The following is a 19279-nucleotide window of genomic DNA, read 5'->3' on the forward strand; positions in this document are numbered from 1 at the left end:
AAGTTGCCGTGTACCAAGACCTGATTTCCAATACTGTTGTTCTTAAAGCACACCTATGATATGGAATAGGTTCTGCTGCTTTTTAGGATGTCAATGTATTTTACCCTACGCCTTTTTGTGTTTTAATCAGAATCCATAAGGAGACGTGTCAAGTAATTCTATAACTTTTAAGTCTGTGGACAAGAACCTGAGTGGAGTGACCATTCGAACAGATCGGCATTGCTTTTAAAATCTCAGTTGATTTTGCCCGTTTAACAGTGAGCTTGAGAATTTATTCAGGAAATATGCTTTTGGTGTTTTGGGGGAACTTGGGAGGGGGGAGGGGGCGCAGTCATGGCAAAATTTGCATGGGGTAGAGCGACATACTTCCTGTTATGCCTTTCTATCCTTGAACACTAAGTGTTCTTTAATATTCCTTTAAGGAGTCCTTTAATTGTTATTTAAGTCGTCATTTGTCCTGTGTAAGAGATGGATGTTAATTAGCTTGCGTGACAAGCGCAAGAAAGCGGAGCGCAGGGAAGGGGGAGAGGAGAGTGAAAGGAATTCTCTATCTCCCCAGTCCCCTTCCCCATGATACAACCCGCGAGCACTAGTGCTGGATATTAGATGAATAAAAGAGTACTGTTCTAATTCAGCAATGATTGCGATCTCCATATTTCACGTCCAGTTTTTTTGCTTTCAGTTTTAAGGTGTTTCGATACGGTTTTTCAAAGGCCATACCGATATTTTTCAATCGCCTTGAAAGTGGTTTTTTCCTTGTCCGATCGCTATATATATGTAACGCATATTTTTGACCGGTTCGTAGGATAGGTTTGTCTTGAAATTTCAAGGTGTTGCAGTGAATCAATCTTAATTAAAGTTTCAGACATTTTTGATATACATTATGGAGATTATGTGAAGAGATTTTTAAAAAAATTCGTTCGAGTCGTTTCGGAGATATACAAGAAAGCGCTAAAAGCCCAAATTCTGAATGAAGTTGCACTTATACAGGTGGTGAGAAAACGGGTTAGATTTCAAGATCGCGTGAACGAAAGTACACCAAAACTTCCTTGCATCAAAATATGATAATAAGCAATATTCTAACACTACTTAAGAATAATTTGAGTCATTTATGACGTTTTTATTAAATAACCTATCACGGCTATTGAAAATTAAAGGTTTAAAATATATTTTCGTTTTAGTCGAATTCAAACATACAGACGCAGACGGTAAGCGGTCAGCGAGCATGATGGCCGCGTTTTTCGTTGGCTCTGCCAACTTGACATAATTTCTCACGTAAATCTTACTTTTTCTTTTACAAACTAATCAAACAAGTAACAAACAACGTCTTCAAAAAGAGGAAAGCAAAAAGAAGTTGTGGAAGAGGATTTTGAGGCGTTTGTACGCCACCGGTTGAGTTCAATAAGTGACGACCTGAAAGAAATGAAAGGAACTCAAGTCAAGATTCAAAGAGACATTGAATCTCTTCAGGGTCAAATCAAGAAAAATGAAAGCTCGATTTCAAAACTGAAGGAATCTTTGGATACAAAGCTGGAGATATTAACAGGACAACTGCATGAAGCTAACAAAAGAATCGACCAAATCGAGAACGATATCACCAAGTATGCAAAAGAGATCGATGACACCTACGAGAGATTGTTGTCCCTGGAGAGATATTCTAGGGACTACAATCTGAGATTCTACAACATCCCAGAATCATCAGGCGAAGATTGTATTGCAAAGCTCCGTGATATCATAGAAAATGATCTCCAATTGCAATCAAACATCGAGAACGCCCACAGGATCGGGCCCTTCAAGGATGATGGCACTCCCAGACCAATTTTGGCTAAGTTTTTGTATCGTCCGGAACGGTTTACAGTTATTAAAAAGAAGAGGGATCTACGTGATGGTGTGCGCGTTTCGGATGATTTGATATGGGAAGACCGTCAAAAGAAGAAACAATTGAGATCTGTTATGACAGAAGCATTTGAAGCTGGGAAAAGACCTAGATTTCATCATGGCAAGCTTTATATCGACGGTGAGCTACATCAGGCTTGAGATGTTTGAAAAGTATACACTTCTGTTTATGTGTAAGTCCCATCTTAAATGTCTACATAGCTTTATAATTGTCATTTATCTTAAATTGTTTACTTTTAAATTTCGTCAAGCTAAAACTTTATGCAAATGCCCCTAGAGTCTTCTGACCCTGATTTAAATTTACAATTGCTAAATGATCATGGGATTTACACAGTTGAAGAAATTAACGAGTTGTCTCGTACTGTCAAACCTCAATACTCTGTTATTCACTTAAATACAAGAAGTTTAAAACAACATTTCGAACAAATGTGCAATCTTCTGGATTCGATTTCATGTAAGTTTGATTTCATCGGTTGCTCCGAGACACGGTTCACCTCTGAAACTGATTATACACGTTTTCAAATCCCAGGTTACACTTTACTCAATGAAAATCGCACCTTTTCGACAGGCGGCGCTGTTGCTTTGTATGTCAGATCAGGCTATTTTTTCTCAATTAGTGTGTATTATTCTCTTATTTATCCTTACCTTACTTATGCTTGTACACTTTAGGGAAATAATTATAACGCTCCATTGTCTCAAATCGTAAAGTTACAAAACAAAGCGGTTCGTGTTATAAATGATGTTCCTTTAATGGAATCAATAACTCCACGCTACACATCCTTAGGCCTTCTGAAATTTCCTGATATTGTTAAACTGAACACATGTATGCTTTTTTATGATTATTTCCACCATGAAAAGTTTCCTAATATACCTGTTTCATTAGTATCTGAACTACATAATTACAGTACCCGCAGTGCATCATCCAATCAAGTTGCAATACCTTTATTTCGAACTAATCTTAGGAGATTTTGCCCCAGCATTATTGGAAGTTTCTTTTGGAACGATATTCCGCAATCCATTAGAGACAAACCATCTAAAAAAATGTTTAAGAAAGCACTTTTACGCTGGTACCTGGCTCAATACTAATGAATCATTATCCCTTTTATAACTTTCTGAGCTATTTTGTCATTTTTCCTTTACTCTTTTATTAATAATCTTAAGTCCTTTGTTATACATAACTTTAAGGGGCACAATATTAGTTTATCTAGATGTGCCCCTCTCCTCTCCTTCCAATATACAATGTAATTCAATTTAAGTCTTGTAATTTCTATTTTACGCGTATATTTCCTTTGTAAATCTTTATCTGTTACTATATTATTTTTCTCAGTTATATTTACATAACTATGTATCAGCTAGGAATTGGAGGAATAAATAAAAAAACAAAAAAAAAAAAAAAAAACAAATATACATACAGAGTTTTTTAATTCTTACGGAGATTGTTTGCTAAACACCAAACTTTAAGTTCCTAGTGTTGGACTTTCAGTAGCAGGTCTAGAACACACAAAATTCGGCTTTTATCAATTTCAATTTTTTTATCAGTTTTTTTGTTTATTGTTGTTGTAATAGTAATATAGATTTTACTTAAAATTACATTTTCACACATTTCAATCCATAGCCAATTACTGGTAAAAATTTTATAGCGATCGGACAAGGAAAAAACCACTTTTAAGGCGATTGAAAAATATCGGTATCGCCTCTGAAAAACTGTACCGAAACACCTTAATTCCTTTCTCAGCTGTGTTCTATTGGAGTTCGATGCATGTGTACAGTTGTACGTGGATATGTTCTGACCTTGACACAGACCGATCGGAAGATGAATGAAGACACATAATATCAACGGGATAGGAAGTTTAGGTTCTATTATACTCTTCGAAGAAAATTTGAAGCAAATCAGCAATTTAAGATTCTCTGCTTTCGGGAAAACTACAAGGGGGGTGCTAAACAACTAGATATTCAGGCTGGTTTGATAAAAAAAACACCATTTCACCTCACGTATGTAAGGTAATCCAAGACAGTCTTTGATATCAAAGATTCTTTTGTTGGATTCTGGGATTCCTTGTCAGTAGAACTTGGATTCCAGATTCCTATAGTCAGCGGGATTCCGGATTTGTTGAGCTAAATTCCTGATTCAAAAGCCCAGGTTTCCACAAGCAAAAAATTCCTGGATTCCCTTACATGGGGTGAACCATTTAAAAGAGTAAACGGACATTTAAACAGAGGTTGCTCCAGGATAATTTGAACATTAAATAAAAGTCATTAGCTATTATAAGCATAGTTAGCGATGACAAAGCCAGTTTCTCCGCCTCCCCTTGCAGACTCCACCGTTGGCAGGGTATTTCTTTTACTTTCCATAAGTCTAATTTTTTGTTTTCTTCGCCCTTACAGATCCTGTTGTGGTCATTCTCTGCCATATGGATTTTCTCCTGTCAAAGCATCGAATGTACAAGTACGTAAGTTTGTTTAATTCCCCCTTTATCTGTTCTAAGAATTCTGACGCTTATTACAAAAATATCAAAATGTTGCTACTTTCGGAAAGGTTTAAGCCACTGCCTTCTCTTGCGAATTTTGTGATAGTGGTATTACTGTAATTTACAGTGAAATACGCAACTAAATGCGCAGTCAACTCGCTCTTTAGGGCCGGCCCTTGTGTCCGTCTAATAGAGATGTTCCTCTTATATAGAGTAGAGAGAGACAGGAACCAACTCTAGGTGTCCGTTTTAGTGAGGTACCCGACTCGAGTATTCTCGACTGGTTTTCCTTACCGTAGCAACATTAATATGCATCATACAATTTCTCCAACACCGTTCAGTTGCTTGCCGAAATGCCGCAGGTATTACACTATTCGTTTAATCGCCTCTTTTAGATTCAAAGCTTCGAATAGATCTCTTTAGCATGTTTGTTTTGTTTTCCTAATGAAGGTCTTTGGAGAATTCACCCTTTTTACGTAAATAACGCTCCATATTTATGCGTGTACTTGAATAACACAAAATTTCAAAGAAACAGTTCTCTTTTAATTAGTAATATCACTAGACCCAAAATGGGAAAACCAAAAAATACAAGCTAACGAGTACTATTAGCAGGGCTGCGCAGTTATAAAGGTCACAGACCTCGTTCATTTCTTTTGTCTTTTACATCGCCTACTCTGAGGCAATGCAAACGAAAATGGTATTGCTGTGTTTTGGGTGCACTGGCGGGAATACTTATGGGATACTGCATACTGTTTATTATGATACAGTAAATAGGCGTAGCCGCGTCACGTTTGCAAACGTATTAAGAACCAGGAAGAAGGCGGCGAACCTTTCATAGAAAAGCCGAGGGAGCACCCGAAATTCAAAATAGAAGAAAAATGAAGCAAGAAAATGCTTCTTAAAGAGTGCTTTTTAATAACAAAAAAAGAACAAACAAACAAACAAACAACAACAACAACAAGAAACAAAAGTGCCTGTTTTTTGTCATTTGTATTTTATTTCATTTATTTTTTAATATTTGCTAATGGAGTTTGTACGCCTTCTTGTTTTCTCTTGATTCAGCTCTCTGTAGCAAGCCACCTCCAGTACTGAATGGACAAGATTGGTACCAGTTTACCAGTACAGGTGCCAATGTTTCTTACGTCTGCAATCCAGGCTACTCATTGTTTGGTCCAACACGAAGAACCTGCCAGGCAAATGGGAAATGGAACGGAGTGAGACCATACTGCTGTATGTAAGATATGCTAACTGGGCGTTAGAAAAACAAAAGAACAACACTTACTTCGGTAAAAAAACTGCATAGAGAGTAGCAGTTGGTTATGAAATATAATTAAGTCAATGTATGGGGCTGATGCTGGCAGTTAACCAACTACATTTACTCACAAGTTTTTTTTTTGTGTGTGTTTTCGCCTTTTCATCAGGTATCTCCCGTAAAAAAGGGGGAAACCCTGGATGGTTCCGCCAAAAATCAGAGCCGGTGCAGAATGATAGTTTACTTACTAGAAAAATTGTCATTTCATCGCCCTATCAGAGACCGTTACTTAAATAGCAAAGTCTGCTAAGTGAAAAGATGGTAGAGTGAAGAAAAACAACGGAACTTTTATTTTCTTGTTTGTATCAAAAAAGGAAAACTTGGAATAGAGTGGGTCCTTACTGGCGATGAGTAGTTAAGTTTGTTTGTTTGTTCTTTTTTTAGTTGAGATGCCGGCTCCTTACCAAACATTCCGTCTTCTATCTTTAATATCTTTAATATACACTTATCTTAACATCACGTAGGCTAGCGTATGGGGGTGGGGGGGGGGGGGGGTGGGGGAGGCATACTCGACCAATTTAAAATTCCTACAATACATACTATGTTTACGATGCCATTTAATGGCAAGTGCTATAGAGCAAATTCACTTTACCTAAAGTCATTGCTTTTAAATTCCTGGAGTACAAACAATTCATCAAGCAAATTAAATCAATCTTGCAGGCAAATATACCCTTTTAATAGTCATAAAAAAAATTTAAATACATACCCTGTTAAGAACGACATAGAGGTCAAAACGACTGATGCTGTCCAGCGGCACTACCCCCTTCGAATTCCACCCTGGGGTCTCCACCTTACAGCGGTCACAGTTAATTCTTACTTTTCTTTTTCCTCCTGTTTTTAGTTAAGATGTGCTCCTTACCAAGCATTCCGTCTTCCATGTACATTGTACAACCGATAAACTACCGACGTGTCTTTAAAACTGGCGAGATGATCATTCTAGAGTGTAAGAAAGGCCTAACAAAACAGTCGAATGGAGACCCCATCAGAGTCTGCGTCAATGGAAAATGGACCCAGTCATCTTTCAAATGCAGAGGTATAGTGAAACCCTAGATAAGACTAGTTTTACTTGATTAGCCAGATTATTAATTCAATATGCCTTGCACCCATTACAAATCATCCACTCGCGCTTTGAGATGAAAAAAAAAAACAACAAAACAAAACAAAATAAAATAAAACAAAACAAAACAAAACAAGAACAACAACAGCCACAAGAAAATCAAAGAGAGACAAAAGCGCAAAAGGAAAGAAAAGAAATCTCTTACCATATTTGATGGCTTCACATTAGAGCTTTCAAGAATTATCTCAATTTACTTGCACTGGAACCTATTTTGAGTGTGAAGACTTGTGTGAAGGGGTAAAATGTAACTACTTAAATCAAATTGGTGACCATGGAAACGTTCGTAGTTCACACTTTTCAAAGAAGCAAAAGTTCGCCTCCAAGTTTGGTCTACACTCTACACCACACTTGAGAACACACCTAACCAAGCAGCAAACGGAGGCCATCCGAAAGCAATCTACAAGATGTGCACTCCGTACTTGCAGCGGTTCAGAGATACTAATGAACGGACAGATAAACGTGGCATTCATGACAGTAGCTAAGAGCACTGCGTTGGAGGCTAAGCCTAAGCGCTATGGTGATTTCTTGCCGATAAGCGCGTTGTTGAGCCATTATGGAGAAATACAGAAGACCCACGAGTTTTTATTTTATTTTAACTTTTTTGTTTGGAGCCGCTGTTAAGTACTCGTAAAAAAACCCCAAGTAACAACAAAAGAACACCTCTATAAGACGACCACTTCTGTAAAACGGGACAATTGCACTAGGTAGTCCTTTCTGCGCCAAATATACCTCAAATCGGAAATGTAGGTGCCTCACATGACAACAAATTGTAAAAAACTGAGGTTATTCTAATTGGTACTAGTAGACTAGTATCTAACTCGGAAACCTAACGGTTTATTTAGATGCTAGGCATTTCCTCACCTGTAATGTATTTTTAGTTCTCCTTTTATTACACTGCATGTATCTGACCGTTAGACTAAAAGCGACTTATCTTGAGCTATAGTAGGTTTTTATTTCTACTTTTATCTTCTATTTTTACTTCTTACTTGTTATTAGTTATGCTAAAAGGAAGGAAATCATGTAACAAATGATTAAAAGCTTTATATAGAGAGAGTATGTAAATATAATTTTGTTTTAGTCTTATTCTAGTATTATGTGTATTTGATCCTGAAAATTATTTTTTTAAATGAAAATGCATAATAAAAGCAATAAATATTATTATTAATATTAAAAATGATGATAATGATATGGTTGTCTTTACACTAGGCTGTTAAGTAAAACTTAAGAGTTGCTAAGTCTTACTTAACCAAAAAAATACGTGTGAAGACTTAAGTAAAATCTCAAGTAACTTTACTTTGCATCTCATTAAAGTCGGAAAGTTGGAAAAATTCAAGAAAGTTTCAATTGACTTGAAAACTATCCTTAAAACCGACTTAGCGAACTTGCTGTTTCTAAGCTTTGAGAAGGGCGAAGCATGTCAATCAATCTTAATTATGTTGCATTGGAAAACAGGCTTAAGTAAACCTGAAGTAAAAAAGATAGGTTGTGTGTGACCCTTTCTTTTACTTGAAGAATTTAGAATTTACTTGTCTTGAGATATTTCTCAGCTTATTTAGGCTCTAGTGTAAAGACTAAAATTGTAGTTTTCTGGGGAGCATCCCACGTATTGTGTCTAGTGCGTTTTTGGATGCTTCCTTCTCCTCCTACACTAATTTTTTCTGTGGATATGATTATGCTTTTACTTACTGTATTGGAGAAATTGTATTAAATTATTATTTAGGGAAAGTAAGTTACAAACCCAAAGAAACACGCGTCTCATACAGCGAGATAATAATTAATATTATTAATAATAATAATAATAATGATAATGATTTGGAGGTAGTACATCCACAAAGTGGTTCTTAATTTTATCTACCCGATTCCTGATCGAATTGGAATTTGAAAATGTTGGTTTTTGAGGAGAGGGGGAAACCGGAGTACCCGGAGAAAAACCTCTCGGAGCAAAGGAGAGAACCACCAACAAACTCAACCCGCATATGGCGTCGATTCATTAAAATGTCTCACCAAAAACAAACCATCATGACGGATAAATTTTCGCCTGCTTAAGAGTTAACAAAAATGCTGTATCATAATATGTTTTTGAGTTTTTACCTGGAGATGGCGGTCGCGATGAATGTAATGAGCTTTGGTTCAAACAAAAACCAAGGTGAACAACGTAGGCTGCTCCACCCACGTCTCCTACTTCAAACTTGGCGTCTACTCCATGGGCGCAAATTTTCTAATCTATCCTATCATAGGTGGCAGCTACAGTAATGCGAAGATAAACTATCAGCTTTCGACCAAAAAAAAAAATTCGCCTGTAATACATACTTTAACTTGTTAACATAAGCTAGCGCGCTCTTTCCGGCGTGAATGCACTTTTAGTATCAGGGCCTGTTTACATGAAGGTGGGAGACCCCAGGTAGGAGAGTTAACCCGCTTAGGTGGGGTTAAAATTAACCCTTCTTTACAAGGAATCTTATATCCCCATCATCCCGGGGTGCACTAAACCCAAGATTATTGAATGGTCGCTAAGCACGTAAACAAGAAAAATGTTGGCAAACCACGTGTTTTGGCGATTAATGTTTTTCTACACTCACTTTCGCACTCTATTGTTAGCGAGGCTATTCGAGGCAGGCCAGGCTACATGATTTACTACAAACTAGACAAATACAAAGAAATTAGACTTTATATAAGTATATATATTTTACAGTAAATAAGCCAAGATATTAAAGTTACATTTCATTTTTTTCAGAGGAGCGTGACAAGAGATGTGTCAAAATGCTTCGCGGTCTTCTGAGGAATCCACCAAATAATGCAATCATCAACATAAACATTCGCCTTTCTAAGGCGAAATACCGTTGCCGTGAAGGATATATGTTGGAAGGAAATGAAATACGCTCTTGTTTTCGAGGGAAATGGTTGGAAAAGAAGGAACCAAAATGTACAGGTGACAGTTTTTGCAAAGTTTATTATTCTTAGTTTTACACCCCCTCGAAACTCCATGTCGATCCATGTGCGACCACCGCTCTTAAGGAACCAGCTCAGGCATAAGCGGCCATCGATCCAAACACCTGAATTTTTTTCCGGTAATAGCTCTGTAGCTTGAACCTCTTGTAAACGAGCAGATCTCGTACTAAGTGACCGAGGGGCATTTTTGGAGGTGACGGCTATATAATTTTCTGTTGTTTTCTGGTGTAGATGACAATTTGACATATTGGCCTGGTCTCAGTATGTTCGCAGTATGTACCACGCATGAGAAGAACTTTTAGTGAAAACGTGGTACTGAGGACATATGGTATCTTTGAAATTACAAATTACATGTGATAAATTCTTTATCAAATAACGGATGTCTCGAGACCTGATCTCAAACGTAAACGAATGCTCCAGTAGTTTTGTTAGCGCAAGCGACCGCTGAATCTTCGCATTTTGAGTGGTTGCGTAATGAAGATTCGACCGTAATGCCTTACCTTGCCCCCTTCCAAATCGGTTGTCCAACTTGAACGCACTTAGCCAGCTGTCTTATATGCCCTCAAGGTATATAAGCTTGTCAGGGGAGTTATTCTTGTTTCCTCGACTATCGAAACTCGTTGATTCTTTTTGAAGTCACATGAACTTAGTCGTCTTAAAAGAAGATTAAAATATTTCTTTTTAAACGTACGATATTTCGAACTCTTTCTTTTCCGTTCTGTTGCAGGTTACTCTTCTTGCGGCGTGAGTTCATTCGATTTCAGGAGTCGCATCGTTGGCGGAAATAATAGTAAAAAGGGATGGTGGCCCTGGACAGTTGGAATTTACAAATACTCTGGTAACAACCATGGTATTAGTTGTAGGACAGCCGGTTCACAAATTGCAATTACAGTGCAATACAATAGGTTTATTAGCATTTATCATTAGGACTATGACAATAGATTAAAAAACTTATGTCAATAGTAGAAAATTTTCTGTATATTCCATGGCAACATTTTACCGTCAAAAACCGTCGTAATCGAAAATCAACAAAATAAAAACATAGGATCGTTGGGAAAGCTTGCCTGTTTTGAACAGCTATGATCCTAAGAAGGACCCTTAACACTTAGGGATATAGGATATAACATAACAGGGAGACAGATAGGTGTTATACGTAATCATCATAATCATCATCATCATCATATTATGATAAATACTTACTTATTCTCTCTCCTTCATAAACACCTAAGGCTATAGGATATAATTTGAAGATCAAGGGAACAGGGCGACAGATAGGTGTTATACGTAATCATCATAATCATCATCATCATCATCATCATCATCATCATCATCATCATCATATGATAAATACTTAATTATTCTCTCTCCTTCATGAGGCTTTTCAGGGAAAATGAAAGTAGAAAACTAATTCGATCATAACAAAGGTTAAAATAACCACTGGTAGGAGGCGAACCATTTGGCTATTTTGCAAGGGTGACTGAGGAGGTATGGAACTCTATAAAATATGCGTTACTACCACAAACTTCATCACCTAAAGTATGAAAAAACAAAAACAAACAAACAAAAAAAATGAAATTGAGCCATGAGATTGGCACCATCACTTCTAGACCTATCTCTCTCCCCTTCTGCCTTGCTTTGTCTTCTCTCATCACTCAGTATAAATCAAACCACCTACGGATATGACATTTTGAATGACAAGATCAATCTCCTTCAAAAAATAATGGACAATAAACGGGTATCCTAAGTCCCCACAAAGGAAGTCCTCTTAATTTTACCTTATTTACGATTGCAAAGTAGAATCCTCACCAAACAAGTGAACACTTGCATAAAATAGATTCTACGGCTGCTTTGACCTTCGAGTTCAGTTTTTCAAACCACACATCGTATTGTCTTTTTTCCCTACAAAGTCAGACTCACCCGTTCCCAAATATCCAGTTTTGTTTATAAGGCTAGCTGCTGGGACTGCCAGGAGTTCTACATACTAGGTGAAACTAAACGAAGATTGCATGACAGAAAAACAGAGCACTTCAAAACCATTACGAGTAGCAATCTCTCATCTGCTCTATTGCCGACCATGTCAAAAAAAAAAAGCACTTTATTTCAGTGTCAATGTATTTAGCACGAGAGTGCTAATTGGGGACACTATTTTTACGTCTCCTAATGGAGACGGGACCGCCATTTTACGTGGTCATCCGAGCCACGCGAGGGTCTCGCCGCTTGCAGTGCAAAGAAAGTACCTTTATTTCTCAGTCATTTTAAGACCCTGAGTAATCGTCCGGCCCCGGGAATCGAACCCGCGACCTCCCGCTCTGCAGTCAAACGCTCTACCAACTGAGCTAATCCTGCCACGGTTAAACAGGTCATAGCATGAAATGGGACCATTTCGAAGACTCGAAATTTTGTTAAGAGGACGGTCTCGGGTGTCTGGAAAACGCAGACCGGATACCTGCGGATGGCGGATGCGGATGGGAACATGCGGATAGAAAAATGCGGATGGAAAAAAAAATGCCGATAGCAAAAAAAGGAAGAAGGAAAAAAAAACAAGAAATGTGGATGGCAAAAAAAAAAAAAAAATAAACAGACAAACAATTAAGGAAAAAAATATTTCTTTCAAGTCGCTGTCACGTGGTTGAACCCTTCACTTACATACAGAACGTGATGCCAATAGCTGACACAGTTATTTTGTACCCTGTAATTCCTTTCATTAATGTCACAGAAATAAGGGCGCTCCGTTCCTCCTCCTTAAATGCACACATACTTGGTGCACTTCTCCTGTGAGTGTTTAGCCCAAGGTTTGCAGGCAAGGTAAACAGCTCAAATCGGCTAGCAAAGGTTCGCTTATTTTGCATTGGCCCCGTTTAATATTCTTCTCTTTACCAAATAAGGAGCCAGTGGTCCCTGCAATCACGGGTCAGAATGCAGAATATTACCATACCAGCATCCTAAAGCGGTGTAATTCACGAAGCAGTCTGTCTTTACTTTCGGGAGTGATCGCTATTTTTTTTTTTATGATTTAGTTCATTAGGAATTTCATTATTATCAAGAAAAGAAGGGGAGGCATGTTTTCTTTGCTCTCACTAGATATAGTGTACTCAACTTACAGAGAGAATATTCTCAGGCCAATCAAATCAAGACTTATTTGTTTGAGCGGCTCAAGACAGAAAAAATTGCAGTATCAATTAGAAAAAATGCCGAACGTTCCGATTTGGTAGATGCCAATCAACTCCGCCTGATCCGCCTATCATGTGGATTTATATTTTACAAGTTCTACCCTTTGGGAACTTATAAGTGCACGAATAATGAGTTCGAATTTTTAAAATTGCAAAATATACTGCAGATTGAAAAGAAAAAAACAGACTTCTTGATCAATCGCAAAAATTATTTCCCGAAAAGGTGTTAAAATAATCTGCAAAATTAAACTCCCGCAAAGAAGTGTCGCTTGGAAACGCATTAATGAAGGCTACTTTCTGTTTCATTTGTTTTTGTTTCGAATTTTTCTGCTAGCAAAATAGTTTCGAACACATATCCTCAGTGAGTTTTTAGAACGTCTGTATCGAGCAACTTAAAACTCGTTTTTAAAAGCGTGAAGGGCAGAATTCGGAATCGAAAATAATTTATATAATATTCGAATTATTTGGCCCGCTCCTGTCTATCTGTGAAGCAGCAACCAAACATACTTTTCTACATGGAAAGATGTTTAATTATTACAAATCAGAAAAAAACCAAGCTGCTTCTTAAGAAGACTATATAAATTTTTTAGCTATGTCTACACCAGATCAGCATTCTTTATATGTTGATGGAAGCTTTTCGTAAAACTGTGAAAATGGAACGAAGGCCAGAAAAATGACTCTGTTGAGGGTGCGGCATATTGCTTGAAAATGAATTTCTGTAGAAAAACCCTCATTAAACAAGACCGATTCACACAAAACCGAGAGGAAATTTTGTAACAGAAGACCACTAGTGTAACAGTAGCTTAGCTTTTGATCTCAAAAACGGGCTTCTGCAGGTGTCTGCAATCACCCTCTGAAGTGTCTGCTATGGCAGAGTCAACCAGAGTCAAGGCAGAGCGAAAGTTGATTTGTATTATGAGCCCTTTTGAAAATCAGGCTCCTTTGTGAGGAAACATGGCGATTTAGCAGAGGCAAGCGTGAAATAGGCGACGCAAAGCACGCCGATTTTTTCGCGTAGTTCACCCTATTTTTTGGTTTAGTTTGTTTTCTCTAATTTTCTTTTAATTTGAGGAAATTTAGTCCTTTTTTGTTCTTGTTGTCCGAACAACGTTATACACGTTTTGTTTTGTTAAGAAATGTTTTAGTGGCACAATTTATATATCCAAATTTGTTTTTTCTGTTGTTTTTGTTATTGTTCACAATTTTTTCTATCCTCATTTCCCATCCGCATCCGCCATCCGCAGGTATCCAGTCCTCGTTTTGCAGACACCTCCTTTGCTAGCCGATTTTTTTAGCTGTTTACCTTGCCTACAAGCCTTAAGCTGAACACTCAAAGGAGAAGTGCACCAAGTATGTGTGCATTTAAGGAGGAGGAACGGAGCGTCCTTATTTCTGTGACATTACTGAAAGGAATTACAAGGTACAAAATAACTGTGTCAACTATTGGCATCACGTTCTGTATCTAAGTGAAGGGTCCAACCATGTGACTGCGACTTGAAAGAAAGATTTCTTTCCTTTGTTTGTTTGTTTATTTATTTTTTTTGCCATCCGCATTTCTCGTTTTTTCCTTTTTACTTTTTTTGTTATCCGCATTTTTTTCCATCCGCATTTTTCCATCCGCATTTTCCCATCCGCATCCGCCATCCGCAGGTATCCGGTCCACGTTTTACAGACACCCGACGGTCTCAGGTATGTTAAGGCATGGGTAACCTCATAATTTGCATAATTTGGCGAAGTGGCATTTGAAACGGATTGTTTTGATCAGTCGTCATGAAACTTGGCAAACAGTTTTAGCTCGGTGGCCTTAACAATATGTGACATATTCATTGTTGAAACATTAGTCAGGTGACCTGTAAATGATCGTTGACACCCAGTGCAGGATAAAGGACACTCTACTGATTAGAAATTCACAACCTTCCCTAAATGACAATGTCAGCAGTGAAAAACAATATTACCTTTTTCAAGTTGCATGCTTTTTTATATGCAAATCTTCTACTATATGTTATCTTTCGATTCTTCAATTAGTTACTTTTTCTACATTTAAATTCTGTTGTTATTTAACGGTTTATTACTTCTGAGCTCTTGACTTCATGTCGTTCAATCAGAGTTAATCATCTTCGCGGTATTCGCTCGGGCGATTTGAATTCTGCCTGAATTATACTTCGCTTAGTCCCGGCCATCCACCACTTTGCAAACGAATAATATTTGGGTATAATGTAATTTATTATAAATACCAAAATACGACCGCAAACTCACTGACTTTATTTTGCATTTTCATAGATTCAGGCAAGCTCCATTTTTTTTGCGCCGGTGCTTTGATTTCTCCTCGATGGGTTCTTACCGTAGCTAGCTGTTTTTACTCCTGGAATCCCTTTCTTGGGACGTACACATACAATGATAACAAAAATTTGTAAGTATTTAAGTTTTTCTTTTTTGTTAGTTCAATAACCACAGAACAGTTAAACAACCACACCTTAGGGCCAGCTGTGGTACCACAGTTTGAAACGTGTGGAATGAGAGGCAAAAAACAAGGTTTCTGTCATCCGCCGTTAACCATTACGTTTTCAGCTGCTTTATCAACGCGCGCTTTGTCAGGTTATTTAGTGTGAAGTTTTCTCCGGACCGAGTTAGCTTTCCCTTTTCAGCGCTTACTCTCCTTCCAGGTCTGTTCACCGTGCCCCTGATGAGAATGACAGAACTTCTGAGCAGACTAGAATTTTTAAATTAACATCAGTCCATGTTCCTGTCTATATTTAGTGAACTCACTAGAACTTAATAACGGTGTACCATAGCTATTTCTCAATTTGGTTCTTGTATCGTTGCTAATAAATAGTTATTTATTACTTACTTAATGCTACACATTCTAATTAAATAATATCTAACGTATTTGTAGCTATTTTTCCCGCAGCTTAACATGTAGTTTACGCTCAATGAGAACTAAAGTGTGGTCATTGAACTACTGGTATGGTTATTGAACTGTTGTGTGGTTATTGAACTAACAAAAAAGAAAGACTGAAATGTAAGTTGTATTCAAGAAAGTATGAATCCTTTAACTGAATCTTCGCTCTGTTTCTGCACCCGTCTTTCGACCGCGGTGATGAAGAGAACAAAAGGGTGTGTTACATTGGTCTTAAAACACTTAGGAACATGTAAGGAACTCAGGCTGGATTCCTATAAGGGATTCAATCAATGAACTTGACACTTTTGTACTGTATACCTTTTATCTATCTCAATTAAATACATATGTTGGAGTGGTAAAATAAATATTTATCGAAATGGTATGAGCGTCAAGGCAGGATTTACAGAAGAATAGACTGATCATGAGTGTATGAGCAACAGGTTTTTGAGGCAATAGATAATTAGATACAATGCCATAAGGACCTGAAAACTTGAAAGTAAGATATCGGACCCAAAAATACATTTGTTTAGCTTCAGTTTCCCGAATAATAAAAGAACCCGGTGGCTTTACTGTAATATATGATCGAGCGTTTGTCCCTTCATTGCCTTAATAAGTGTCAAATTTTGTTTCCTTGAGAGATTTATCAAAGGCCTGGTGGCCTGGAAGCAAAAAGTTGATTTAGAAAACTCAAAGTTCACCTTCGATCCGCATTAAACTAACAGGATTTAAAATAAACTGCAACCTAAAGTAATACTGGTCGTTTTCAAAAGGTTTCCGGAAAATCCGGTGGGAAAGTTAATGGAACACAAGTCTTTGGGTCGTTACAGAGGAAAATTTCCGGAACAAACGGAACATCTGAAAAGGTAGTCCTTTTTTTCTAGTGGGGATGTTCCAAACGGATTTGCGTGTTCCATTTGTGATATCGCATACTTGATGAAAGTTTCAGGCTTTCGAGACCATTTTTCGGTAAATGGAACTTACTAGTGAAAAGCGGTCCACGGTTTAAGCAAATGGTACGCAAACTTCGGGACTGGTAAATTTCGTCCTGGAATCGCGTTTACCATATGTACAAATTAAATCTGTTCCATTTACCGGAAAAGAACCGCGAATGCCTGATGCCGGTATCAAAGATAGCTTTGAAGAAATGGAATTCGAATTTTCGTTTGGAGTATTCCGTCAGGAAAAACAGGACTACCTTTTCAAGTGTTCCGTTGCTATCGGAAATTTTCCGCTGGATCGACCTGAAAAGTCATGTTCCATTAACTTTCCAACCGGATTTTCCGTAAACTTTTTGTACTGGTAAACAACCAAAAATTAAACACGATTCCGGAATGAAATTTACCAACCCTAAGTTCTGCTTGCGATTCGCCCAAGCCGTAAACCGACCTAAAGTTTCGCCAATGTAAATGGCAAACTAACATTCATTAATGGTATTCAGATAAATGCACCTTCTGGTGGAGTTTATTCGTACTCAATTCTTTATGTTGGGTGTATCTCAAACATTTTTCAAATTTAGTTTTGTTTACCAAATTTCTGGTATGAGAAATGTCAATAAATGTTGCTATCTTTGCTTGGAGAGCATGCTGTTGCCGGGGTTGTTTTGCAGAAGTGTACGAATATATTTTTCTTAATTTCTTTTTTATTATTCCTTTTTTTTTGTAGATACCTTCTAAAAGTAGGTGACCACAATTTATCCAAGAAAGAAAAGTCTGAGCAGCTCATGGACTTAGAGAAAATTTATCTTCACGCGAATTACATTCACTCAAAATTTGTGAATGACATAGCTCTCGTCAAACTTAAAGCAGGAGTGAAGCTTGGTAAGTTTGTACGAACTGTGTGCCTCCCCCAAAAACAAGAAGGCGATGTGGCAGTTCCTTTGAAATATGGCATAGTAGCTGGATGGGGATCAACAAAGGCCTTGAAGCCTGGAGAGAGACCTAAAGATGCTGACCGATATGCCAATTCCCTTCTATACTCTGTTTTCCCGGTTCAACACGATCAACTTTGCGCAAACAGGGCAGCTTTACCATACAACTCGACAGTAACCTTCTGTGCCGGGGACGGACAAGGTGTAAAAGGTACCTGTACTGGCGACAGTGGAGGGGCTTTTGTTCGCGAATCAAGAAGAGGTGACGGTTACAGATGGATCGCTGCCGGCCTTGTCAGCTGGGGGGAGGGGTGTGCACAAAAAAACCAGTATGCCTACTACACCAGGGTGTATCCATTCATTGACTGGATAAATAAAATTATGAATGGAGTTTGAAGCCGTATTAAAGGAGGCCCATGGCTAATGAATGGAGTCTTATGGTAATTGATGGATCGAGGATCAGTCTATAACCTGTGTGAATTTCGTGTAGATTTTTTTGAGTTAGAGGTTTGTATTGACTTCGTGAGAGACAAACAATACTCCCTTAAAGTCCCAAATCAAGGATTTGTTGTCATTCAGATCATTTAAGCAACAGGAGGCTTCATAGACTTAACGGTTGCTATTTCTAAACATATGCCACATATATTTGACTACCTTAAGTTGATTCGTTATTGAAAATTAAATCATTTCTCTTTCAGTAATAATTTCGTTTTTTATTGAAGAAAAAATTAGAATAAGGGGGGGGGGGGGGATACTGGGGGGCATTCATCTTCACCTGTACAGCTGTAATTGTTAGTAAACCCATGTCGCCTGTAACTCTCGAGCACGCCAGATTTATTCAATCCATCTCCCTGCTTTCAAATCAGTGATGTAATAAATTCCTTAAAATTCTTCCTGGAAGAGGCAGGCCAGGCAGTCGACGTCTCTAAGCGCTCCGGTGCTATCATCCGAGAGGTGAATGATGTACTTCACCGTCCCACTTTCGCCTGTAACAATTTGTAAATAAGGAAAAGACTTGTTCTAGAACCGACAATGTTAATGTCGTGGTAACGGCCATGCTATAGGCTTTTTTTTTTTTACCGCAGAACCTTGCATTTATAACCACCTCCACAGATTTGGCTTCCGTAGGCCTTAATGGACAGCCAGGCACTGCTGTTGCATGTCTCTCGTGACGGGAAGACGCGAGCTTTTCAGCTTCTATGGAACATTAATATTTATGTTGGCAAATGATATCACTTGTGATTGATAGTCTTCAGCAGTATTTTTGAAAACTCAAATAAGGAATTCTAATTGTTAACTATAATTATTCAATTTCGGCAGATACCAGACAACACTCCGTAAAATCTAACCTTTCTGATTTTATCTCGCTATACAAAAGTCTTAGACAATACTGCTTGAGAGCCACATAACTCAAAGCGATACATGTACCGGCCATACTGCACATTTCCACTCGATCCTGTCAGTCCCCTCTTTTCCAAACCTCTCCCTGACAGAACTGTCCCAATTACGTCACTCTCTTTACTGGCAGGCTGTCATTTTGGGAAAACGTGACCTTCTTGCTTCTTAAAAGGTTAACAGCCGTTGCACGATAATCAGTTGAA

At 37.9% G+C, this 19279-nt stretch overlaps 1 protein-coding gene across 1 annotated transcript; it reads left to right on the top strand.

Moving 5' to 3' along the window:
* The first annotated feature begins 4221 nt into the window (after nt 1-4221).
* LOC140936701 (coagulation factor IX-like) lies at nt 4222-18326 on the top strand. Its single transcript, XM_073386188.1, has 7 exons — nt 4222-4342; nt 5427-5594; nt 6518-6709; nt 9528-9722; nt 10470-10592; nt 15193-15322; nt 17474-18326. The coding sequence occupies exons 3-7, from the start codon at nt 6523-6525 to the stop codon at nt 18072-18074; spliced, it is 1236 nt and encodes a 411-aa protein (XP_073242289.1). The 5' UTR covers nt 4222-4342; nt 5427-5594; nt 6518-6522; the 3' UTR covers nt 18075-18326.
* The last annotated feature ends 953 nt before the right edge of the window (nt 18327-19279 follow it).

The sequence above is a fragment of the Porites lutea genome, chromosome 5, assembly GCF_958299795.1.
Source record: "Porites lutea chromosome 5, jaPorLute2.1, whole genome shotgun sequence".
Classification (NCBI taxonomy): domain Eukaryota; kingdom Metazoa; phylum Cnidaria; class Anthozoa; order Scleractinia; family Poritidae; genus Porites; species Porites lutea.